This window comes from Vicugna pacos, chromosome 8 (genome assembly GCF_048564905.1).
Source record: "Vicugna pacos chromosome 8, VicPac4, whole genome shotgun sequence".
NCBI lineage: Eukaryota > Metazoa > Chordata > Mammalia > Artiodactyla > Camelidae > Vicugna > Vicugna pacos.
This window is the reverse complement of record NC_132994.1, coordinates 70,934,563-70,961,794: the sequence shown is the minus strand read 5'-3', so window position 1 is coordinate 70,961,794 and position 27,232 is coordinate 70,934,563. Positions and strand designations below refer to the sequence as shown.

Genomic DNA, 27,232 nt, shown 5'->3' with positions numbered 1-27,232 from the left:
TTAAAATGCTGAGACCCTGTGCAAAAATCCTTCTCTGAAGGAAGATGAGCCGAAGCCCTCTCTCATCCCTGAACCTCAAGCAGTTTAAATTCAGGACCTATGTTAGTTTCATGTGATGGCTGATGAGAACTTTTGCAATGGGTAAGGCCCTAGAGCTTCTTCTATATTCTAATCACACTGAAGATGAAAAAAATGAAGAAAATATGGTCTTTAAGAAAATAAGACCAGTAAACAGAAAGGTGTTATAAACGCAAGAGGCATTAAGCACTCTGAAGGTTCACAGAGAAGAGGGGTCGCAGTCTGTAGGTAGATTTGCAAAAGGCTGTGACTGCCCTGACATTAAGAGGACAGACTTCCCCAAGTGGAGATGGCAGGGAAGGACAATCCCTGTAGGGGAAGAGAAGGCCAGCGGGAAGGGTGCCCGGAGTCCAACAGAACGGTGGACAATGCTGCATGTACGTGGCGTGTGCTTCAGCACTGTACTTCACCAACATTCTAACAGACATGAAAGACTGATTAACTCAGGAAGAGCGGACAATTCCCATCCTCTCCTAGTTGTCTTTCCATTAGGTTAGGGATAGAAAGCTGGCATGAGATTTGATTGAGGGCACACAGCCTACTGGTTCAGATAGTCAAAGGAAAGGACTAGAGAAAGCACATGTTGACAACTGTCCATCCATCATCTGCTTAACAAATACTTACTGAGCACCCACTGTGCTCTGGGCAGTGCACCAGGAGCAGGGTCACAATCACTGTGTAAACAGGTTATCTTTCCTTCAATCCCAAATCCACCAGGACTCCAACATCTGTGTAATTCTGCCACACACTTCAGCCTCATGCTCGTGGCCTCAACTCTACATACGCTATTTTGGCTCTTCCCTGGGTTCACCTCATCACTCACAACTACCTTGCTTCTACAGTACAAATCTGACTTTCCTTTCCAACCACAGCTCCCCACCCTGTGCTATCACGTCTTCCTGAACATCCTTTACTATGACTTTACACTTGACAGTCTTAGGTCACAGAGCTTCCACCCACTCAGATTCCGTGGCTGCCCATTTCTATAACATCCTTAGTAGTTCCCTAAACTCCTTCCATTTTTTTGTCTTTCTGCTACATTAATCTCTCCAATTCCTAATCTGAGGCAGCCTGTACCACTTCTGCCTCCAAAGCTTGTGGAGGAGGTGTGCGCAACACTGACTCTCACTTCAAACACACTAGCCCACTCTGGCCAGGATGTAAGATTTCAGTTGCTATCTTGAGTGGCTTCTGCATCACATGCCTATACACTGGCGCTCAGAGCTCTGAGCTCAGGGCCAGCTGCACAGTAGCCCCTCAAAATATGTTTGTTGGATGCTTGAACAAATGGACAAACAAATATGCTTATCTGCTCACGGAAGATATTACACTGTCTAAAAGATACATTTAAATCCTACAACTCAACAACAGAAAAACTAATAACTCAATTTAAAAATGGGCAGGGTCTTGAACAGACATTTTTCCAAGGAAGATATACAAATGGTCAAGTACTTGAAAAGATGCTCAACATAACTAATCATCAAGGAAATACAAATCAAAACCACAATGAGACACCACTCACATCCACTTGGATGGTTCCTATCAAAAACTCAAAAAATAACAAGTGCTGGTGAGGATGTAGAGAGGCTGGTATCTGTGCATCACTGGCAGGGATGTAAAATAGTGCAGCCACGTGGAAATTCAAACACCGTGGAAAATCAAAAAATTAGAATTACTGTATAACCTAGCAATTCAACTTCTGGGTATTTATCTAAAAGAACTGAAAGCAGCAGCTCAAAGAGATATTTGTATATCCCTGTTTATAGCAGCGTTATTCATAACAGCCAAAAGCTGGAGGAAAACCAAATGTCCACTGATGGATGAATGGATAAACGAGATAGACGTATATACATAATGGCTTATTATTCAGCCTTACGAAGGAGGGAAATTCCGACACACATTACAATGTGGATGAACCTCGAGGACATTATGCTAAGTGAAACAAGCCAGACACAAAGAGACAAACACTGGGTGATGCCACTTACATGAGGTATGAAAAACAGTCAAATTCATAGAAACAAGATGGTACACATTACAGTTTCAGTTTTGCAAGATGAAGAAGTTCTAGAAATCGGTTACACAATAATGTAACATGCTTAAAAGTGGTTAAAATAGTAAATTTTATGTTATGTGTATTATGCTACAATAAAAATATATTTAAATAATTATTGTCTGCATCTAATTACAAATTTCCCCAAATCTGGTGTACCTGTCTCTCTGATGAGCTGGGTAAGGTTAGGACATAAGCCCCTAGTTTATTTTCACCCCCATCAGCCCTCAACTCACTCTCAGACCTGTCTCTGCTGCACCTCCACCAGAAGGGATTTTGCCTCCATGATAACTGGTCCAGACCAGAAACGGTCTAAATATTTTTGGGAAATAAAAGCAAGTAGCAAGGGGCCCACACTTTCTTAAAGACTTTGAAGCTTTTTTACTTACTGTTTAACAATAATTTAGTTTAAAGGTAAAGGCACATTACTGGCGTAACAAACAACATCAGGGTGAGGAAATGAAGATCAGCATTCGCTTCTGCAAGTTTCTGATTTCTACCTGAGACTGACGATAAACACCAGCTCACTCCGCTTACTCGCCATCCACTCATTTGGGGAATGGAATACAGTACTTTGGTTGAAAGGTGAAAACTTATTTTCCCTTTGTTTCTTTTGGTTCATACCCCATAATTTAATTTAGGTCAACAAAAGATTAAATTCTGTGATAGATCAACATAATGAGTAGAAACAACCCAGGCATATTCGGCGGAGGCCGGGGGCGTGCTAGCGCTGCGGTGTCAGTGTGTCTGACACTCGTCCTTACCTGCACAAGCGTGTCCAGGGTAAAGATGTGCTCCCCCCGAACATTGTAGAACTTGACCATGGCACTCTTCAGAAGAGGGCCATTGGGAAGGTCACCGAGCTGGGTCTGCCGTTCCATACCAGCGACTGCCAGGAGGTCTCCCTGCGTGCACCACTGGGCCACCACCTCTGAAATCACAGAGAAGAAACGTTGAGTACAAGGAGGGGACCCTTCCTGAACTTCCATTTGAGCAGTTTAAACAACAGAACCACTGAGCAAACACACCAGTGGCTCGTCCCCTTTCTCTCATGAAGACGACAGCTACGATTTCCCTGAAGGCAACACTGACTCTTCTTAAACACAGATGTCTTACTACGTGGATGGGGACTGCATTCCCCTGAAACATAACTAAACCAGGAGGAAGCCACGTACGATGAAGCTGGGTGTCAAATGCCCACCTCCCAACCAGCACTTCCGTCAGGAGATGGGAAGAACCCGGGAGTGCAAGGGGGATCGCACAGCCCGATGCTGCACAACCTGACGTGCTCTTCCCACCGCGGGGCCCCGCTCAGAGATGACTCAGGGAGCTCACAGAAGCTGAAAGGAAAATGCAAATCAAGAGCAGAGCCTAAATTTATATTCATTTGATTTCTGTGCACCAACGGGCAGATAACGCTCAGATAAAGGACATGTTTGCAGATGAAGGCCGTGACTTTCACTCAACTTTTGGATGTTTTGGAGGCTCAGAAAAGAAGATAAAGCTTCTGTGGGTGGTGATGTTGTCAGAGAAATTTTCACAGTGAAGATGTGATGCTCACCTAGAAGCCATTCAGTATCTATAAGAAATGGCTATTAGATGGTTTGTCTAATTCCAATGTGAGCAATTTATTCTTGCTGGTAAAATCAGCTATTGGTACAGTAAGATTTATAGCATAGTTTTTTTCCCTCAGGACCCTAAAACCGTATCTGGCTTATCCAAAGATCACTGAAATCCCGAAGTCCGTGGCCTGTCCTGCAGAGAGGCTGGAATTTAAAGGTGCACCACCTGGACGGGGAAGGGCTTCAGAGCTGGGTCTGGAATTTGCCAGTTCCTGAGCTCTCCCAGGTCACATGTAATAACAGCATCTCTCTTACTCATGTGCGGTACCAATTCTGATGTCAACACCAGCACATTCTGAGATCACTGAAGCTCCTTAACTTCCCTTTAAGATTGGACAGTGGTCCCTGGGACAAGACAGCTTTCCAGACCCAGGGAACTGAGAGATTGCTTGTCAAGTCAGTTGTAGATAGAAATCTCGAGATAGAAGTAGCAGAGGGCTGAGAGGAAGCAGTTACAGATAAACAGAAAAGAAGAACAACTCTACAATCTGAGATAGTAAAAGCATTAGTAAATACAGGGTTTTTTTTCTTTTTCTTATAGAAAGAAGTAAATAAGGTTAAGTACAAATCCGAAAATGAAAAATAACTTAAAAGAATCAAGTAAATATCATGATGAATAAGATCTAAAGACAGATGAGGTGGGGCCGCTGGAGGATCTGTGCATGGACCAGAATGTGCTCTGGACGTGCAAATGGCTCGATGCTTCAGCGAAAAGCCTGGTGGTGATAATGAACCCGAAATGGCCATCTCTGGACGGCAGCCTTAGAAAAACAAGGAAGTTGAAAGGAGGAGCAACTAACACTGATGGGTGAGGACAGCAAAGAGAGGGAATCTACCTTGTTTAGGACAGAAACCTCACTGCAGTATCGTGGACGTGAGGACAACAGCACTCAGTTCCCACAGCCCTCGGCTGACCTGCTTTGCTCAGCGCAGGCGAGTGAGCTCCTGCACCAACCTTTCTGTTATGTATTTATTCTAAAGAGTTTCTGTGTCATGGTGGTTTTTCCCAACAGAAAAGTGGGTTGTTGCCCCTGCAGGGTGGACCCAGACACAGAAGCCATTCAGAGGTTGCCCAAAAATGAATCCAGGGACCCCTTGTGCTCACGACCCCTTCTACTAGATGGCGCTATCTGAGTAACAATGAGCCCAAATATTTACAGGCAAATAAATGCTCAGGGGTTTCTTCGCTATAGTTATAATGTTATACTGAGACAGCTGGAATCTACAAAGGTAAGTCATTCTTTTGCAAAAACAGAAAGTTTCATAAGAATGATGTCATTTCTTTCTTGCTCTGGTAATAATACAACCAAGAGCATTAAAAAGATGCAGAAACAGGTGTGAGCCCCTTGATATTTGGCATAAACCAGTCCTGATGCACATCAGTCACTGGGGAAACAGGTTACCTCTGTAAAACCCTGGCCTGAAGAACTCCAGAGTGGGACCAAGAAAGAAAAGCCTAGTGCCAGCCAGGGCAGGGGTGAGTCAGTGCTCTCCAGGTGCTGAGCTCCTATGGAGATTAAAATCCTCCTACATTAGTACAGAATGAAACAAGAATCAAGTATTTATTGCATTTTTAGGTGTCACAATGAGGAAGGAGCAGGGACAGAAACGTCTGCATGTGGCCAGGACAGAGCCTTTACTGTCCCAAACACTTCTGGTAAGCTGTGCTCATCTTATTCCAGAAAATGATTCCCAATATCTTTGCCCAGTGTTTCAGTAATAATTTCATTTATTTTAGCCTCTAAAAATGTATTTCAAAATATCACCTAGAAGGAAAGGACTAGTGCCTTACCCAGGCAGCCGCTCCTCACTTTTCCCGGAGCTCTTAGCACAGTCTCCCAGGGTGTGGGGAGTTCCAAAGCACAACAGAGGCTCATCTGCCCAAACCACTGATTCTTCTTGATCATTCTGAGGGGCGTGTGTGTAAAGTTTTGGTCTCTTAAGAATTCTACACAGAGAAAGACAGCAGAATAATACTATCCTATTTTCACTAAACAGTTTTATGGATCTTTTCTGGTAAAAGCCTGGAGGGTCAAAATTTGGTACCTAGTCAGCAGTGAGAAAATTTGGTTCTTTTATGTTGACAAGAGCTTGCTGTGCGGCACTGAGTTACTCATCTCCGCGTGCTTCCACAGGGAAACACAGTGCACATCGTCACACTTCTGTGTGTTTCTCTCGCCCGTCAGCCCTTCATCAGTCTAATCCGCAGGTCCCCAAGTCCGGGGCCTGTCATGAACAGACGGAGACCGTCTGTTTCCATTACATCCTTAAGACGGAGAAAAGTCACAATATGGTCCAAATAAGGTGAACCAATTTCTAATTATAAACAGAAGTCCCTGAAGGCTGGGACACTCAGCAGAGTTTTCTTCAAGGCAGAACCTTCTCAGCAAACATCTGCAAAGCAGAATCCCCCCGACCTCCGTGAATCTGCGATGAAGTCAGACAGGTGGTGGGGGAGAGGGCTGACGGCGGGGACCACGAGGAATCTGGCATTCTAAGCTCTTCTGCACATGACGTAAAGTACAGTGTTGGTGAAAGCTGGAGAATACCATGAGTTACCTTTCTTCACTGGAAAAGTTTTCTGATGATATTTCTTTGAAATAAAAAGTATTTCAGTAAATAAGAAATACCAGACCTTTTCGGTCTACAGATCCTCCTCAACTTACAATAGGGTTACGTTTGGATAAACCCATGGTAAACTGAGAAGGCACTGAATACACCCTACCTACGGGACACCCTAGGTTACCCAAGCCTACCTTAGATGTGCTCAGAGCACCAACCTTGGCCTCCGTCTAACACAAAGCCTATCTTACAATAAAGCGCCGAGTATCTCACGTGATTGACCGACTACTGCACTGAAAGTGAAAAACAGAGCATCTGGTGCAGAGCGGCTAGAAGTGCGTGGGCTGCTGGCCCTCAGGACTGCCGGGCTGACCGGGACTGCACTCGCCGCCACTGCCCGGCATCATGGGAGAGGATCAGACCACGCACTGCTAAGCTGGACAAGAGCCAGATAAAAAATTCAAAGCACAGTTTCTACCAAACATACGTTGCTTTTGTACCAAGTCGAACCACAGAAAGTCAGGGACTGTCTGTACCTCATGAGTCAAGCAACCGATCAGCCTGAGACAGGACAGGTTACTGTGGACGGAAGCAGCTGCCACGAGTCATCTCTGACAGCACCTGGCGACCTCTCCCCAGTATTTACTGACATATCCCATAAAGTAGTAGACAAAAATTTTCAAGAAACTACTGCTGTTCACGCCACGTGTAAGACTGAGTCCTTAAAATATTCTGAAACGAAGACAGAAAAGAGAAATTGCCTACATGCAGCACCTACGGGATGACACCAATTTACTGAAGTTTCACCCAACTTTCTAAAACTAGGAAGACTTAGCGCAAGAGCACCTCGTCCATGGAAGTGTAGGTGACTGAACAGATTTTACATTAGATTTAGACTTACAGTCAGGTAATTAAACAAGAATGCTAACTTTGCCTGTATTTTAGCATAAATCTCAAGTCAAGAACTTTCCCATTTGGGGGGGGCTACTGTGGGTCGCCTCCCCACGTCACCTCATCCTCATGCTCCTCATCCTTTGCTGCTCATTTGTAGGGATGTATTAAAAGTGCTGTTCAATAGAAAAATTAGTCTGACAGACAGAGAACAAAACAACATACCCAAGGAATAAAAAACAAAGTTTCCATATGTAGGCAAGATGGTGAAAAATTAGAAGAATTCACCCTATAAAGAATACAAAGGAACTGGGTGGTAATTGTGGCATTTTCAGTTCCAGCCAGATACTCAGCGGAGGGCAAAGTTCAGGACTGCAGAACCAGATGCAGGTTCTGATGAAATTAACCAACTTAGTTACGAGGTTTAAGAATAGAATTTTAGAAGAACAAAAGCAGAGCTTGGAGTACTAAATATATGGGGGAATTTATGATGACCATCTTTTTGTTTTAACTCCACAAAAGACAGAATACTCAGAAAAGAAGTTACAGAAAACTTGAAGGAATTTAAGATCATCATCATCATAAAAAAAGTACTCAGCTCCTAACGGGCCCATATATGATATAAAGAAAGACTTCTACATGTCCTTCAGGAGTTTACAGGCTACATGATTCCTTGCAGTTTTAGTTATGACACAGCAACATGGGACACCCAAGAGAGGGAGTTTAATTTGCTTCTGAAAGTATTCTACAGTTTTGAAATAGCATTAACAAGTGCTCAGTGGGGTGTGTAGGCAGGTGCGATGCATCCCAGCCTATCAACAGTTAAGTATATGCGCTTGGTTCTCTATATCCCTGGGATTCCTCAATAATTCAGACAAGAAGCACGTGGCTATGACTCTCTGGTCCGACAGCCAGTTTTGAATGACCACAGCAAGTTGAACCGCAGGTTCCAGTTTGGCCTCCACTTCCCACTCCCTGTAATGCTGAGGACCAGAGGCAGCCTGGGATTTCTACACTGCACCATTCAACCCTGAAGAGACAGCACTGTTTTTCCAAATAACTCACCAGCATCCCAACACCTGCAGTATTCCTGAACTCAAAATTCAGAACACCCGCAATGCCAATGGACACCAATTTCCTCGTAAGACGGCATTTCATCACACCTCTCAGAAAGGCATCAGCCCCGACTGTTGACCTTTGCCTTCGTGTCCCCATCTGACAGTTCTGGAACCCCCACAAGCCTGCCAAGGTAACTTTACTGCACAACGATCAGCTCCTTAAGAAGCCTTAAAATTACAGGGGCTTCTGAGTCATCTGTCTTGTGTGTCGTCTGCTCTGCAGGCCCGGCAGTGCCGTCCATCACTGTCAGACAGCGCCGGCTGGAGGCGAGTCCCGGAACACCCGAGAGATGGCTCCTGCCATGGTGGGGAAAGGGCAGGTGAAGATGAGGATGGCTGCCATGAATCCCTCCTCAAGATGAGACCAGACAGGTATTGACTTGTCACATAAGCAGAGGAGTAAAAGGCAAGACCATTATGAACAGACCACAGTAAGCCCAGAAGAGGTCACCGCAGGGGACAGAATCAACAGGATCAGGTGGACGACATTCAGCTCGCAAGGCAAAGCGCGGGGCCGCTCAATGGCCAGGGCCAGGCGCAGCCCTCTGTACCTTTCAGCCCGGATCGGATGACAGTGGGAGACAGGTCGTCGTAGCTGTTCATCAAGCTGATGTCTCCCGAGGTGAAGCTGACGGTGAGCAGCGGCTTGATGTTCTGCACTGGGATGGGGTACGCTGCTGGGCCGTCTGCGGGGACAGAAGGGCTGAGTGAAAAAGAGGCAGTGAGCACGTGACCCAGATCCAGGCCCGCACGCTGCGATCCCGCAGAGGGCCTAAAGACTGCCTACTGATGTAGACTCCGGACTGGGATGTTACCAAGTAGGGCAACGCCACGCAGCACTCAGGATCTACACCAAAGCATCAGGGTGCTTCCCAAGAACTCTGCAATGAGAGGCAGCGGGGACAACCAGCCCTGAGCCACCGAGTGGGTCTCCCTGGGCCCAGTTGGGCAGTGCTGAGCGTATGTGTGAAAAGCTGATTAACCTGTGTGGTCACGTGTCACACGTGTAAACATAAATCATTTTAATATTACATACTGTATAAAGATGGTGGGAAGAGAGATGAAAAGGTTTTCTTAATCTTCGTCCAACATACAGAGAAAAGTTACTTTTCAACATTGAATGCATTTCACTGAAGATTATAGGAAATAAGCAGCCATAGTGGCCACCAGGAGCTCTGCTTTTACCGTAAGAGACCCCAAATCTGGAGAGAAGGCCGAGGTTGGATGTGGCTCAGAAGGACTTCAGCTGCTTGCACAGAGCACAGCCCCAGGAAGGAAGCCCTGCTGTGTGCGGGCGAGGAGACTCATGAGTGTTAAGGAAGGAGCCACGAGGGGTCAGGCTCTGCCTTCTTCCACGTGTTGCTTCAGAAAGTAAGAGTCAGTCCTCCACGGCCAGGGTGAATCAGGGCCCTTTCAGGAGGCCCCGTGGGCTTCCCTCCATGCTGAGCTCGTCTCTGGCAGCCGTAGGTGTGGGTCAGCCTGACATCCACCCCTCACCCCTGCTCAGCCCCGCCTGAAGAGGATTCCCAGTAATCACTCCCCTTCGCTCCACCTTAAGATGCTGCAGGTACCCACCTCTGCGCTCCAGCTCCCTGGGCCACCAAGGACACCCTGCTCTATCTGAAAGGCAAATCCCAGCCACCTTCCAAATGGCCCCATTGCTTCTGAAAAGCGTACCTGGTTAGAGTGGCAGCAGGAACTGAATTCTACTCTTAGACTTACTCTGGACTTGCTTTATAAACTTGCGTCTCTGGATCTTGTTTCTTTCCCTAGTAAGTGGGGGTAAGTAAATATGCATTCAGTCTAGTAAAGCTCTGTTTTAAAAGTCTGCTGAATCCAATGTTGGAAAGACACTGACTCTATCACTGAGGCAGGAAAAGGACCGACACTCCCCTCAAGGCCGGGGCCCTACTAGGAAATGAACTTAGGAGCTGAGAACACTCTCCCTTCCAAGACCCATCAACCCTGAAATACTACCACCGTCTAAATTTTTTTTCACGTATGAACATTGCCTTCTCCCTAAATGAGTGAATGAATATGAATACGTACCTGTCTCAGGGAAGCACATTTTATCACACCTGGGACAGGAGGGAGAAGACAAAACAAAAGCACTCCGAGTACCAATGCCAGCAGCCAGTCGTGGGGGAGAAAATTAAATACTTCCCCTGGACCAGCCTTTCACAGGACAAACGCACCGACAGTCACAGGGAAGGGGAGAAACTGTCCGGCACGTGCCCTTTGCCCATTGAGGGCACTCAGCAAGCGGCGTGAGCACAGTTGCCCAGGCTGAGGACAGAAGTCCTGAGTAGTGTGACATCTTATCAGGGAGACATTCCCTTCCATTATTCATAACATCTCTTCCTTCTAAAGAAAGAGGCTGGAGCAGGGGATAGGGATCCTGGGGAAGAGCCAAAGCCCTAGGCTGGCCAGTGCTGAAGGCTGACGTTGGTGATGGCCAGCATTGACACCAAAGGCTTCTGCTTTGGGGAGTAAGGCACACAGCAAGGGGTGAGGGAGGCTGGAGTCTGAAACTATCCCCAGGGATCTGAAACAATCTTTCATTATGGCCCAAATGTTAACAAACTCAGATGTCACCCACTCTAATCGGACATCACTGTGAGGCTTGGGGGCGGGAGGTGAGGGAGGGAGGTTCTTCTGAACTGAGAAATGGAAGACCTTCCGCCTGAAATAAAAAAGATGGGGACACGGATATCAGCCCCACGGACTGGCCTTCAACACAGGCAGAACTAATCCTTTTCTCACACAGCTAAAGCTACAGGCTTTACTACCAGCAGGGACTTGGAGCATCACACATGAAGGTACAGTAACAGCACAGCACGTCTCAGCTCCCGCTCTCTTGACTCTCACTGAGCAGCTAAGCCCCACAACACCCTAGGGATGTGGAAACGGTCACAAGTCTCCTTGTACGTCTAGGAAAACCTAGGCCGCTGGAGCTTCATCAACCTGACCAGGGACCCTGCGAGAAGGGATGGCAGAGAGAAGACAGTCAAGTCAAGAACCAAGATCAGGCTGGCCCCGCCTTGTCTTTCATTGAGAACGCTTCCTGGGAAGTTAGTGTGCTGTGCACGTGGCGGCCCTCCTCCCTCCCTCCTGCAGGTGGGTCATTCTCCTTCTGTGTTCTTTCATCCCTTGGAGCCAGCGAGCTACCTTGGGGCGGGGAGTAGTCGTCGGAGTCGGTGTCGCTCTCGCTGCTGTCCTCCACCAGGAAGGCGGGGTAGTTCCAGGACATGCTGAGGATGCCCTCCGACTCATGCAGGAGGAGGTGGGCCAGCATCCTGCCGTGACAGTCCATGACGATCACCTGTCCATCGGCCGTGCCAAACAGCACCTGCAACCAAGGACCAGCACCCGTGATGGATGGGGAGAAAGGACTGCAGTTTCTGGCAAACATCATCTTCCAACTTGTTTACCAGGACAAAATATATTTAGAACTAAAAAAAGAGACCAGTTAAGCAATAGAGGAAATACACAAAACATTAAGTAACAGAAACTTAGCTGCTATTACTGCAAGAATTTTCATCCTCTATTACTGAAATGTGACCAATACTATAATAAATATATTCATTATGTTGTGTGAATGTTTTCAAATGCCAGCAAAGTCATTTTTTGTGGGTTGCTTTTGTTTTGTTTTTGGGTTGGAGGAGGAGGGTTATGAGGAGGATAATATTTACTTATTTTTCTTGACAAAGAAGCAGCAGCAGAGGTCCATTATTAACATTTTCTTAAATTTGGAAGAACTTTAGGTTTATGTAAGCATGTTTGTCTCATGTTTTATTTTACTGAGAATAATAATGGTGTTGACATATTTAATTAAGAGTGTTCTAATGAATTAGCAGTATTAATACATTCACTGAGTGCTGACTTTGCGCCAAGCACTATTCTAACAAGTCTACCTTGTTAATGGTCAAAGTCACCCTGGGAGATCAGCAGCAGCACTGCTGGCATGGAGCTTAGATGGCCCGCCACCCCGCGTGCTGGGGGCGGCTCCTGGAGGTCCAGCCTCAGCATGGGTGGGAGGTCGGCAGGCACACGGCTGGCACACCACATTACCCTCTGCTCTGGGTGCTCTACAGCTTCTGTGTCTGTTGGCACTAAAATCTTTGTATCTTCTGTGTCTAATGAGACTGGGCTATCCGTCTGCAACTCACTGTGAGAACCAAGCAAATTATTTCCATTTTATAGATTCAGAAACAACTTGACAGAGGTCAAGTAAGTTGACAGAGTCACTAAGTGGTCAAGCCAGGGCTTTCTAACTAGAAAGATCAGGACTGTCACAAAAGGAAAGTTACTTAAGATTTTTTAGGTCCATACCTCTTTTTGCTTTTAAGACGTTGACATTAAGCTCCTTGAGGGTAAAGACTGTCCACAGGGGTACCCGCAGCATCAAACAGAGCTTGGGTACAGCGGTCACTCAGTAAGCATCTGCTGTTACATGAGTGAATTAAAGTCACTGACAATCAAAAGTCAATCTGAGGACATAAATCCTGATGATGAGGCCAGGCTGGTTACTTGCAAGGGAAGATACATTTCATTTAAGTAGTAATAAGCTCATGGAATTTACAGAGCTCTTTTACATAAACCAATTGTCCATCAAATATTCCTTTAAGCATGATCTACATTTTAATGACTGAAAAACCAAAAGAAAAAAAAAAAAGTTAAAACAGTTTTCCCCCAGGGCCAGTGATGAATCACTATTAAATGCTGCTTAAACGAAAAAGAGACAAAGCTAACTAGGAACACAGTAAAAATCATTTTAGAAAAAACTGAATTTTTTGGTTGCCAACAGAGAAAGTTAAGTATTCACTGGCATAGCTATAAAGACTTCATGTGACAAAGGCAAAGGGAGGGGTCACCGGAGCAGTGGGTCAGACCTGCGGAAGCTCTGGGAGAGGCAGGCACCGCACGTGCTGACTAAGCAGTTCTGAGTGAAGACAAATACGGAATGTGTCTTCTTGTAACTTCAAAGTAAAGATGTGTGGGAACCCCTGTGCCAGGCGACATCCCGGGAAGCTGGCTTCTCTTCTTCCCTGACCACATTCTCATTTGTTCAAGCACGTTTTAAAGAGTAGCCACGTGCCTTTGTGCAGGTGAAGGGGTTATTTCATCACTTACGACTTTGTTTCTAATAAACACAGCTCATTAGCAGGCAACAGCAAACAATTACTCTTCTCAAGTACTCAGGATTAATATGTATCAATTCCAAACAAGTTCCCTGACCCCTCCCATAATGGGTTCCCACGTTACCCCACAGTCCATTGGCACAGTCATCACTCATATCTTAACTACGTGATTAGCTGATTTGTCTGACTCCTGTGCTAGACTGCTAGCTTCCGAGGACGTGGACCATGTCTGCTCTGCTCCCTACGACCTCCCCAGGGCCTGTCATATTAGATGACACATGGCAATGGTAGTGTCTGTGGAGGGAGGGAGGAAATGCCTCTGCACTGAAGCATCTTTTGAGTAACACTCACATTTTTCCATTTTGGAGAAGAACAGATACCATCTAACTCCTGAATAAAGGACTGGTGTTTTAATGAGCTTTCAGTGTTCAACATCACGCTAAAGCAAAACAGGACCAAAAAAAAAAAAAAAAAAAAAAAAGAACAGCTTCCAAATTCCCTATCATTAATCAATTCCAACTACAGGTCTCTTGGAAGATAATGCACATTAAGATCACAGAGAGAGGAAAAAGGCAGCGTTAAGTCTAGCGTCAAGCAATGACGGAGGAAGTTACTCTGTTTTGGAACAAGTATGTCAGATAAGTGAGGAACACTGATGCAACATAAAATCAGATTTTAAACATCTCCTCTATTACAAGTTCTTTTCATTCCTAATCACTTCCAATGAGATAAAGCTTAGACTTCAACAGAACAAGACAGAAAAATCTAATAATGAATACACATATGGGCAAATGCATCAATCTCTGTGGTGTCTACCCCTGATTTTTGTGCTCTGGATGGATGGTGCCGGCTTCTCTCTCCCAGGGTCTTTTTTGGGCTTGGCCCTAGGCCATCTTCTCTCTCTAAGAGGTCACAGGTCACAGTCATGTCCATGACCTCAAGAACCCCATTCAGGGCTGGCTCCCTGCCTGGGTCTCTCCCCTAAGCTCCAGACTCACACATCCAACTACCTACCTGCCACCTACCCGTGGATGTGCCAAGGACAGGCCCGAGTCAACCTGTCCCAAATGAAACACGTGATCTCATCCCCACGCCCCCTGACCAACAACATACATAGCCAGGTCCTCTGCCAGCAAAGCCTGTGGCTTGTGTTTTGTCTCCAACATCCAGCAAAGTGTCTGGTACACAACAGGTGCTGAGATGTCACGTGTCAAGGCTTCTGGGATTCACCACACAAGAGTTCGTCTCACAAACCACGGCCCCCACAGCACTTTGAATTTTGCTTTGTTGTCACATGTCTGTTTTTCCCATTAAACAATGAGCTTCCTGAGGGCAGGTCTGCACCCCCAGCTTCTCATATGCTCCCTATCAGGAGTAGGTGTTCAGTGACTATTAGTAAATAAATTTCTGCCCACAGCCTTGGTCTCCGCCCAAGTTTTCTTACAAATGAAGCAACAACTTCTTTCCTTTCTTCTTTAAACTAAACTAATGCTCAAATCTTCTCCATAAAATTGGCCTCCAAAACATTTTTAGTTATGAATGATATAAATGTGTTGCATATTTCTCCTGCTGTTTTCTCTGCTGGGCTGCAGGCTTCATACAGGGGCAGGGACAATGTTCCCTCCATATGGTGTATACCAAGAACCAAAGAAACTGGTAGAAACATGCCCATCCTTAGGCTGTGCCAGTTCAGTGGCCGCCCCTCACTGCAGGGTAGTGTTTAATACCAATGCAATTTTTTAATAATTATGGTATCCACATATAATCTCATTTAAATGTACTCCTTTGTAAACTATCTTTAGAGCTAATTATTTAAAAATGTAATTATCACTAGTAATTTAAAATGAACCAAGCCACAAATCAAAGGCGGTAGAAGAGGATAGCAAATCTTTCAAAATATTTCTATTTTGGAACCAGTGATGATATATCACCAGGGCCATTATTTTTAGAGACTGGTACTCATCAAAATTCTTGAATAAAGACCGTATTTGGAAATTCCAACTATAAAAATACATGCTTCTATAAATGTTCACGTTTTTTGTGGTAGAGTTTATTTAACTAGTAGCATTGGAACTAGTTATAAAAGGAGTTGACTTTTCTCCATTTATTTGCACCAGCAAAAAGATTACAACTTGCTAAAGGATCAGATGATGTTTAGCCTTTTTCAGCAATAACATATTTTCAAATTAAGGTATGTATATAGTTCTTTTAGACATAATGCTATATATAGCACACTTAATAGACTAGGGAATCGTATAAACATAACTTTTATATGCAGTGGGAAACCAAAAACTTTGTGTGTTCGCTTTATGGCAGGGGTCTGGAACCCAGCCCACAGTATCTCTGAGATATGCCTGTGGTCACTTCAGCCCCATTGGTGGCAAATGTCTAAATGGGCCACTGGGAGGGAGCTATGAAGGGACAAGCTGTGATGTCCCTTTGCTCTTTAGAAGGAAACTTCCGTTCTGAGATGCTGCCAAAGTAAAACTTTTTTTTGAAAGATCCCCTGTTAGGTTTCAGAATGCTAGTTTTCAAGTATGTTTCAAGGCCAGATTTGACTATTTTGCAGCTAAGGAAACAGTCACTGAAATAAGACAGTTGTAAAAAACAGAACTGTTCAATTGATTAACAGAATATTTTCTGATTCAAAAAAAAGATGAAATGTAATTTTACAATTGACTATAACAATCATTTCTAAAAACAGACATTTTAAGACTAATTCTGATACATATGGGAAAGAAATCCCAACCAAAATATGTAAAATAAAAATCTGTATCTTTGGGCTAAATGTAATTTTCAAGTCATTTCACCTCTTCACTGCAGAATAACTGCTTATAAAGTAACCCCCATAAAGATGACAGACTACTATTCTACATTTAAAGACTTTTAAAGAGAAAGAGATATTCTGCCTCAGGAACTGAATCTACTGTTAAATAATTCCCATTACTATAACATTCTTCCCCAAATCTTTCAGGCTCCATTTTTATGTTTATTCACCCCTTTAAGACGCCCACACACGATTCCTGGGGGTGGCGGGTGGAAGAGTCTGACAACAGGGCTAACTGAAAAACACACTTAACTAGGGTATCTCCAGAAGGACACACAAGTGACTGGAAACACCACCTACCTCTGGGGATCAGAGGCTTGGGGATATTGGAGGAAACGGAATTTTTCATCATATACCTCTTTGAACATTTAGAATTTTATACACTGTGAATAAACTATTAAAACATATTTAAGTATACACCGAATGAGGCAGAGAGAAATGTTTCAGGACTATGGCTCTCTATCAGATCTTTAGGAGCAGGTGAAAACGCCCGGAGTAGCCACTTATTGCGTGGTCTTTGGGGGTGAACGTCCACCTTTAATTTGGGAAGGAAACGCTAAGTTATGCTGGAATTAGCCTGTTTGGGGTGGACAGCTGAAAACTACTGGGCGAACATCTTTTTCTTTGCAAAGGACGCAGGACGAGGAGTCAGCTGGCTGGGGGTCTGATTCTATTTTGACTTGTAACTACTCCTGTAACTTTGAACTGATCATTTACCTTTCTGAGTACTGTTTTCTTCTGTCACCTAAAAAAGTTACATCAGATGAGCTCTCAAACCCTTTCCTGTTTCAAAATGCTCCAAATCTTTAACCTTCCTCAAGAAAAGGGCTAAGAGGAAATGACTCCCTGGTCTGAGGAAAGTAAGTCTCCTGACTCAGCAGCAGCTGTCAGGGCACGTGGTGAAGGCAGCAGACACAGCAGCCCTTGTGGCTGGCGTCAAGGATCAGCGAAGCTGGACCCAAGTCAAGGAGGCAAGGGCAGATTTTAACCAGGAGTCTCCGTGCAGTCAGGAAGAGCTGAACGCAACTCCCACTTGGGCAGACATGACTGGGCATCTTAAAGGGAGATGAGAGTGTAGCGAGGAGGGAGGTGGGGGCTACCGCAGAGTCAGGGAAGCGGGGCTTTACAAAAGTGGGAGGCAGGGTTGTGTCAGCGGGATTAAGCCATCTGGGTTCTGCTGACTGGTGCTTATGGAAGGTCCAGAGACTGGGAGACAGGGGCCCTACTTTCAGGTGATGTCTGGAACAAACAGGACATTTTTGGCAGCCTTGAGCTTTCCCAGGCAAGAACATCAGGAGGCTTGAGTTGTCATCCTTAACTATACGGCCCTGTGCAGACAGAAACTATGCTAGTGTTTGCTCACATCTGAGTGAGAGAGAGAGAGAGAGGGAGGGAGACAGGGAGAGAGGGAGGGAGGGAGAATATGAATCTCTATGAAATCATTTGGTGGGGGGGATCTGTATGAAATCATCTGCGATGTGAATATGATATCCAATTTACCTAGAACTATTTATTGAAGAGACTACCTTCCTCATTGTATATTCTTGGCACTCCTGTTGAAGATCAGTTGACTATATACAGTTAATTTCTGTTCCGTTGGATTCTACACCATTGGTATTTATGCCAGTACCACACTGTTTTATTTTGTGTCCCGCATTGTAATATATTTTGAAATCAGGATGTGTGATTCCGTCAGTTTTGTTCTTTTTCACAACATTGTTTTGGTTATTCTAGGACTTTTGTGATTTCATTTGAATTTTAGGATTTCTTTTCTTATCTCTAAAAAACGTCATTGGTATTTTGATATGGATTACATTGAATCTGTAGATGACTTTGAGTAGTACAGACATTTTAATGAGATCAGGTCTACCAGTCTATGAACACAGAATGTCTTTCCACTTACTGGTGTCTTCTTTTAATTTCTTTCCTGAGTGTTTGATAGTTCGTACAAGTCTTTCATCTCCTTGATTAAGTTTACTCTGAAGTATTTCATTCCTTTTGGTGCATTTGTAAATGGGGACTGTTTCCTTCATTTCCTTTTTAGATAGCTCACTGGTAGTGTATAAAAATGCAACTAACTTTTATATACTGGTTTTGAATCCTGAAATTTTACTGAATTCATTTATTCTACCAGTTTTTTGTGTATAGTCTTTCATGGTTTTCTACATGTAAGATTATGCTATTACTTCTTCCTTTTCTATTTGAATGCCCTTTATTTCCTTTTCTTGCCAAGTTGCTCTAAGACTTGCTGAATAAAAGTAAAATGAGTAGGTATCATCTTGTTCTTGATCACAAAACAAAAGGTTTCAGTTCTTCACCACTGAGTATGGTATTAGCTGTGGAATTTTCATACATGGTCTTCATTATGTTGGAGTAATTTCCTTCTATTCCTTGTTTGTTTAAAGTTTTCTTATCATTAAATGATGTTGAATTTTGTCAAATGCTTTTGCGACATCTATTGAGATGATCATGTGGTTCTTATCATATATTCTGTTAACGTGGTGTATTACTTTGATTTTTATATGTTTCTATGAACATCCTTGCATCCTAAGGATACATTCCACTTGATTGTTGTGTAAGATCCTTTTAATGTGCTGTTTAATTTGGTTTGCTAGTGTTTTGTTAAGGATTTTTGCATCTATGTTCAGCAGAGACATTGGCCTGTAATTTTCTTACAGCCTCTTTGTCTAGCTTTGGTATCAGGGTAATGCTAGCCTCATAAACGAGTTTGGAAGTATCCCCTCCTTTTCAAGTTTTTGGAAGAGATTGGAAAGGAATAGCGTTAATTCTTCTTTAAATGTCAGGCAGCTGAGCCACCTGGTCCTGGCATTTTCCTTGTTGTTTCTGATCACTGACTCCACCTCCTTACTAGCTGCAGGTCTGTTCATATTTTCTATTTCTTCATAATTCAGTCTTGGTAGGTTAAATGCTTCTAGGAACTTGCCCATTTCTTCTAGGTTATCCAATTTGTTGGTATGTGACTGTTCATAGTAGTTGCTAATGATCCTTTTTCTGTAACATCAGCTGTAATGTCTCCTCTTTCATTTACGATTGATTTGAGTCATCTATCTTTTTAGTTAATCTAGCTAAATGTTTATCATTTTTGTTAATTTCTTTCAGAAAATCAACTCTTCAGTTTCAATGATTTTTAAATTCTTTCTTTCTTTCATTGCATTTTATTTCTGCTCTAATCTTTATTATTTCCTTCCTTCTGCTAACATTGGGCTAAACTGTTTTTTCTAGTTCTTTGAGGTATAAGTTAGATTGTTTATTTGAGATCTTTTTTCCTTTTTTATTGTAGGTATTTATTGCTATGAACATCCCTCTTAGGACTGCCTTTGCAGCATTCTGTAAGTTTTGGCATGTTGTGATTTCATTTTCATTTGTCTCAAGGTATTTTCTAATTTCCCTTTTGATTTCTTCTTTGGTCCACTGGTTAATCAAGAATGTGTTCTTTAATTTCCACATATTTGTGAACTTTCCAGTAGAACTTCTGCTATTCATTTCTAGTTTCAATCCACTGTGATCAAAAACATAATGTGATACAATTTCAAACTTCTTAAATTTGTTGAGATTCTTTTGTAACCTAACAAGTGATCTATCCTTGGAGAATATTACTTGTGTGTTTGAGAAGAATATATATTCCACTTTTGTTGACATGTTCTACATCTGTCTGTTAGGTATACTTGGTTTAGAGTGCTGTTAAAGTTCACTGCTTCTTCATGGATTTCTATCTGGATGATCTATCTAGTATTGAGAGTGGAGTAGTGAGGTCTCCTACCATTACTATATTGCTATTTTTCCTTTCAGTTCTGTCCATATTTCCTTTATATACTAATTTAGTGCTTAATATATTTAGAAACTCTAATGTTGCATGAATATATATTTATAATTATTATATTTCACTGATGAATTGACCCTTTTGCCTTTATATAATGTCTTTCCTTATCTCTGTAGCAGCTTTTTTTTTTTTGAATTTGGGTACAATTTTGAATTCAAATCTATAGACATATTTTATTAACCTTTCAATTCTTTGTTATTGTTTTTCATTGTGGCACCTTTTTAAAATTGAAGTATAGTTGATTTACAATGTTGTGTTAGTTTCTGCTGTACAGCAAAATGATTCCGTCATATATATGTATGTGTATATATATATTCTTTTTCCTATTCTTTTCCATTATAGGTTGTTACAAGATATTCCTTGTGCTATATAGTAGGACATTGCTGTTTATCTATTTTATATAAAGTAGTGTATATGTTAATTCCAAGCTCCTAATTTATCCCTCCCCTGCCCCTTTCCCCTTTGGTAACCATAAGTTTGTTTCTATGTCTGTGAGTCTGTTTCTGTTTTGAAAGTAAGTTCATTTGTATCCTTTTTCTTTAAAGATTCCACATATAAGTAGTATCATATGATATTTGTCTTTCTCTGTCTGACTTTCTTCACTTAGTATTATGGTAATCTTGTGACAGTTTTTAAGTTAACATCTATTTTGTCTGATATATAGTCACCCTTGTTATCTTTTGGTTATCATTTGCATGGAATACCTTATTTCATTCTTCACTCTCTGCCTGTATATGATCTTAAATCTAAAGTCAATCTCCTACAGGCAGCATATAGTTGGATGTTGTTTTTTTCATCCATTCAGCTATTTTGTGTCTTTTTCTTAGGAAGTTTAATCCATTTTACATTTAACGTTAATTACTGACAGGGAAGGACTTATTATTGCCATTCTGTTAACTGTTTTCTGTCAGTCTTACAGTTCTTTTGTCCATCTTTTCCTCTCTGGCAGTCTTCCTTTGTGTTTCAGATTTTCTGTATCCATATGCTTTCAGTCCTGTTTCTTTTTCTTTTGCATATCTCTATAGATACTTCCTTTGTGCTCACCATGGAGCTTACATAAAAGAAATTATAGTCATGTCAGTCTATTTTAAACTCATAACAACTTCAGTTTCATAAAAAACTTTACTCTTTTACTTCTTCCCTCCCACTGCATTTTGTTACTGATGTCATAATTTATATTTTATATATTTATTTTTATTTATTTTTATATTGTACATCCTCCGACATATTTGTATAATTGTAGTTATTTTTAGTAGTTGTCCATTAACTTTTATTAGAATTAAAGGCAATTTAACCACCACCATTACAATGACAAAATATTCCATATTTATCTATATCTTTACTAGTGAGTTTTGTACCTTCATATGCTTTCATGTTGTTTATCATCCTTTCATTTCAACTTAAAGAACTCCCTTTAGCATTTCTTGTAAGGTAGGTCTAGTGGTGACAAACTACCCCGACTTTTATATGTCTGGGAAAGCCTTTATCTCTCCATCATTTCTGAAGGACAGTGTTGCCAGATATAGCATCCTCAACTTGCAGTTTTGTTTTTTGCTTTTTTTTTCCATTTAGCACTTTGAATACATAGTCATATCTCCTTCTGGACTGCAAGGTTTCTGCTGAAAAATTCACTTACAGCGTTATGGGAGTTCCCTTCTATGAGACAAGTTGCTTTTCTCTTGCTGATTTCAAAGTTCTCTTTGCCTTTGGACTTCTGACAATGTGGATTTCTTTGAGTTCATCTTATTTGGGATCCATGAGGGATCCCGAAACTGGATGTCTATTTCCTTCTGCAGATTTGGGAAGTTTTCAGTCATTATTTCTTTGAATAAATATTCTGCCCCTTTCTCTCTCTTTTCTTCTGAGACTCCCATGATACATATGTTAGTTCACCTGACAGTGTCTCACAAGTCTCTGAAGCTTTCTTCACTTCATGTCACTTTTTTTTTAACCTCTGTCCCATTATTTTATTTTTTAAATTTTTATTTATTTATTTATTGAAGTATAATCAGTCACAATGTGTCAGTCTCTGGTGTACAGTATAATTTCCCAGTCATACATATACATACATATATTCGTTTTCATTTTTTCATTAAAGGCCATTGTAAGATATTGAATATAGTTCCCTGTGCTATACAGAAGAAATTTGTTTTCTTAATCTATTTTTATCTATAGTAGTTAATATTTGCAAATCTTGAACTCCCAAATTTATTCCTTCCCACCCTTTTCTCCCCCTAGTAACCATAAGATTGTTTACTGTGTCTGCAAGTCTGTTTCTGTTTTGTAGATGAATTCATTAGTGTCTTTTTTCTTTTTTTAGATTCCACATATGAGTGATAGCATGGTGTTTTTTTTTCTGGCTTACTTCATTTAGAATGACAATCCATGTTGATGCAAATGGCATTATTTTACTTTTTCTTATGGCTGAGTAGTATGGCATTGTATTAATATACCACAACTTCTTTATCCAGTCCTCTGTCAATGTACATTTAGGTTGATTCCATGTCTTGGGTATTGTATATAGTGCTGCTATGAACACTGGGGTGCATGTATCTTTTCGAATTAGTTCCCTCTGGATATATACCCAGAAGTGGGATTGCTGGATCATAGGGTAAGTCTATTTTTAGTTTTTTGAGGAATCTCCACACTGTTTTCCATAATGGTTACACTAAACTACATTCCCACCAACAGTGTAGGAGAGTTCCCTTTTCTCCACACCTTCTCCAGCATTTACCATTTGTGGATTTTTTAATGATGGTCATTCTGGTGTGAGGTGATACCGCATCGTGGTTTTGATTTGCATCTCTCTGATAATCAGTGATAATGTATCCCACTTTTTTTCTCTCTGACTAGATAACTTCCAATGACCCATCTTCAAGTTTGCTGATTCTTTCTACTGCTTCACCTAATCTGCTGCTGATACCTTGCAGTGTCTTTTTCATTTCATTTATTGTACTCTTTAGTGCCATAATCTCTAATTTAAAAAAAACATTTAGAAACTCTTCGTTGAAAACCTCACTTTGTTTACACACTGTGCTCTTGACCTCTGAGCATCTTTGTGTCTGCTATTCTGAGTTCTCTGTCAGGTAAATTATATATTTTCATTTCATTGGGGTCAGGGGCTGGAGATTTATCTTGTACCTTTGTGTGGGACTTATTTCCCTGTTTCTTCATTTTTCTTGACTCTCTGTGTTGGTGCCTGTGCATGAGACAAAAACAGCCACCTTTCCCAATCTTCATGGACTAGGACTGTAAAAAAAGAAGACCCTCACAATCAGCCTTTTCAGAGACTCTAGCAATCTCTCAAGCCATCATGCTGGTCCAAACAACCGTCTTTGCTCTTAGTGGCCCCAAGACGTCTAGGGTATGCTGGTCCTGTCAGTGCTCCAGGACAGAAGTCAGTCCCTCGAGCAGCCCTGAGAAAATCTGGAACATTGGATATATGGTCCAACTCCTCCCCTCCCAAGGTAGGTGCTGGAATCTGTGGTTTTTCACCAGCTCATGCTGCACTGGGCCAGGAGGAGGGGCTGTAATGAGTTCTAGTTCAAACTGCCATCTTTGTTCTCAGTGGCCCCCAGGTGTCCTACCAGCCCTTTGAGAAAGGTGAGACAGAAGCCAGTGGCTTAGGCCACACCCAGAATAAAATCAGAACATCAGATGTACGATCCAGTTCTTCCCATCTCTTCCCAAGGAGAAGCTGAGAGTTAGTGCCTAATCATATGGCACTTTGCCAGGGGTAGTGATTTTGGGGAAAGTTTTCAATTAGCAATAATCATGCCTTGGATAAACCTCATTAGCTATGATACTGCCACTGTGCAAAGCCTGACAAGAGGGTACCTCAAATTTTCCTAGCAGCTCTAATGTGGCTGGTTTCACACACACCTGTGGTGCAGAAAGCTCTCAACTAGTTTCTGGATTTCTCACGAAGGGAATTAGTCTGTGTATTGTTGATTTGGTATGTCTGTTGAAGAAAGGAGGCTACAGGGCTTGCTAGTCTGCCATCTTGCTAATGTCATTCCTGCTCAACATATTCTTTAGAAGGTGTACTTAATAACAGCCAGTGTACATGAATAATTGCCTCCTATCTTTCATTCTTAACCTAAATCATTAAATGTAAATTTCAAGAAAGCTTTTTTATTTAGAATATTTTATAATTTATATATACTGAGAGTTTTATATAGTGATTCATCAGTGATCTCAGTCTAGAGATAACAGAGCAATTTAATTTTCAAACATCTTAATTTCCACTGTTATTCAACCAGAATAGCACAAAATAGTACAAACACAATAGTTTCACCCATTTTTGCTAAATAAATGTATATTCTCCTGTGACGAGCTCAACAGAATATCCAGAATACATACAAATAAAATCTAAAAAAATTTTAAACGTTGTTAATAATTCTATAAAGACAGCCATAAAGGGTGGAGGCCATCTCCTGACTTCCTTTTCTGAATATGTTTCCAATATTTTCTTTGTTACTCACATCCTCTTTGCCTATTTTGGCAAGAATCATTCCTACATTACATTCAGTTCAAGACTTAAAATAGAGATGGGCTTCCCTTTTACTGTAGTTTTTAAACTATGTGCACCACTAAAAAGTCATGGGAAAATCTAATGGGGAGGGAGGGAAAAGAGTCACTCTTCCCACTGGTTTAGCGTAAATCTAATTTCAAAGCTGTGTTCCCACAAGCCACTACGTAGGAACTCTACTGTGCAAGTCCTTTAACCTACTTATAGTTCATTCACCATTGAGGTCTTCAGAATTAGAATGGTTCACTGAGTTGTTGACTCCAGTGAGTTTGTGGATTAAAAAAATAGTAGTAATAAATAATTTCAGTACAAGAGCTTGTGTGAGAGAGATTTCTGTTTTTTCCCTGCTGTGTTAGCACAATGGCTTTCACGTCTTCCCAGGGGTGCTAAGACCCATGCGGTTCCTACAATTACCATCTGAAAGGACGAGGGTGGGCTCTCTGGGGGAAGTGAGAGCGGCACTGTGGGGGCAGTCGGCTGAGTCTCTGCGAAAGCCAGCACTACACAGCCAGCAGAGGAAAATATCTTCTTACGGGGAAACAGAACACTCCTTGCGAATAATAAATTGTGATTCTTTTCATTTTTGTTTTGTTAAGTTTGACTTTTTTTATATCAAAGAGTGGGCCTCTATCTAAGAGGCAGTCATTATCTGTATGTCAAATATCAGTAAATTACTTTTCATTTATAAAACTGTGGTGGCAACATCACACTTTTAGCTGAGAAAACTAAGCCTTATATTGCTTTTTAAAGTTTCCTTTATAAACCGTTTCCTCTCTGACAGTGCAAGACAAAGAAAAACTTCAGAATGACCACCCATCTCTTCTGGTGCAACAGATGTCCTCCTTTAAAGCCATGGCTAATCCAAGCTCCAGACAAATTATTCACTTTAATCTGCAAGAACCTCCTTCAAAGTAAAGAAAAGAGACAGTGTGGTAACAACATTGTGGTTATGGAAGGAAACCTCATATTTTGAAGAGATTTATCATGAAGTAAGCATGGGTGAAAGGATATGCTATCTGGGATCTGCTTTAAACATAGCACAGCGGAAAAAAAGAATAAAGGGATAAAACAGCATATGTGGTAACATACGTGGGTTCTTTATTCTATTTATTTTTGATGCGTTACTGAATTTTTAATGAAGTTTTAAAAATTATATAATTTAAAAACCCCAAGAATCATTTATCACCTACAATACTTTCAGGGAGTTAGCAAATCTACTTCAATTCTATATTGGTACCTTAATCATAACCTTGTATCTCAAAATTAAATGAATAATTATTCTTTGCAACTGACTATAATGTGTTAAAAACATTAAGTGTATATTAGTATCTCTAATAGTTCCTTTTTCATCAATTATTATCTCAGAAAAGATTTGTATAATAATAATTTAAATTTTTTACTTTTTAAATTATTAGGACTAAATGAATTAATCCTGCACTGAAAATATCCCTTTACCAATCCTGCTACACCACTTGAGTTCTGACTCCAATCTACTCCCAAAGGCAAGTAAGGTCGTATTTCTTGCAAAGTGTGTAGATAAAAATGACTTTCATTTTCTAGATGTCACAGAGGCACAAAGGGTACGTTCAGTGATTTTTCTCATTGTTGTCCATGTCATGGTAGTGAATGCATTTAGAGTTGTTGTACAAATACTGGTGATCTCAGGCTCACTGATCACATCAGCAGACACCAGACACTGATCAGGAGGGACCACGTTTTGTGAAAAACCTCCTTTCAGCTGATGAGAGGCAGCTTGGGACCCACCATTTGTATCCCACATCAAAAAGAATAAACGTTCTCTCTTTCTAAGTTAAAAACAACAAAAACAACAAAATAACTCACCAGGATGGAGGCCAGAGAAGAAGATTTCACCCCACTCACACCTGCACGTGCTAAGATCTGAGAAATGGAAAGTCGTGTCTTGGGGCTATTTAAGATGTACCAACCCAGACTCTTTCTAGTTTATTTGCAATCATGGTTTAAAGTACCTAAGAAAATATTAGGTCTACTTAAGTACTTAAGACCTCCTTTTAAAGAAAGTTCTAGTATTTACAAACATTACCTCTACTGACGGAAAACAAAAGCCTGGACATTAGCAAAAAGATGTTTTGGGTAAAGAATTCTCATTTCACACCAAACTGCCTTCTGAACAAGGACAATTTCTACAGAATATTCTTTCAAATAGGAAAGATTCCCTTACAGGAATATTTAAAGTAAAATTATGATGAAAAAAACTCAGTTCCCGAAACTTTAAAATCTCATATATAAAGTGAAGAATACCTGTGTTTCATTAGGGCTGTTAACATCAGCAGCAAACACTTAAACATTCCAGCTATGTGACAAATGCTTCTTTCCTAACAGAACATTCCAAAGGAGAAACCACTGGTTATTTTATTATAATTGAAGGTCAAGCATAATATGTGTCTACTGAAATCTTAGGTTTCACTTGTAAGATTGGGGGTATAAATCTTTTGGAGTAGACAATTTGTTTTTATAGCTTTACTTCTCTCTCTTCTATTGTATAGGATTGTTCTCCTGTTTTCTAAGTTCATCACCACCCCACAATATTCT

At 41.6% G+C, this 27,232-nt stretch overlaps 1 protein-coding gene and 1 non-coding gene across 3 annotated transcripts in view; both read right to left on the bottom strand.

Annotated features, from left to right (window-relative positions):
- Window positions 1-27,232, bottom strand: part of TULP4 (TUB like protein 4) — a 206,916-nt gene that overhangs the window by 33,226 nt on the left and 146,458 nt on the right. For both annotated transcript variants that reach the window (XM_072966122.1, XM_072966123.1), the window contains 3 exons: window positions 11,490-11,670; window positions 8,873-9,007; window positions 2,893-3,059 (listed from right to left, as the gene is read on the bottom strand). In XM_072966122.1, coding sequence (XP_072822223.1) covers window positions 2,893-3,059; window positions 8,873-9,007; window positions 11,490-11,670 — 483 coding nt within the window. The remainder of the gene's footprint in view (window positions 1-2,892; window positions 3,060-8,872; window positions 9,008-11,489; window positions 11,671-27,232) is intronic.
- On the bottom strand, window positions 23,813-23,953 carry LOC116281664 (U4 spliceosomal RNA). Its single transcript, XR_012075340.1, has one exon. It is a non-coding gene; the product is annotated as a U4 spliceosomal RNA (small nuclear RNA).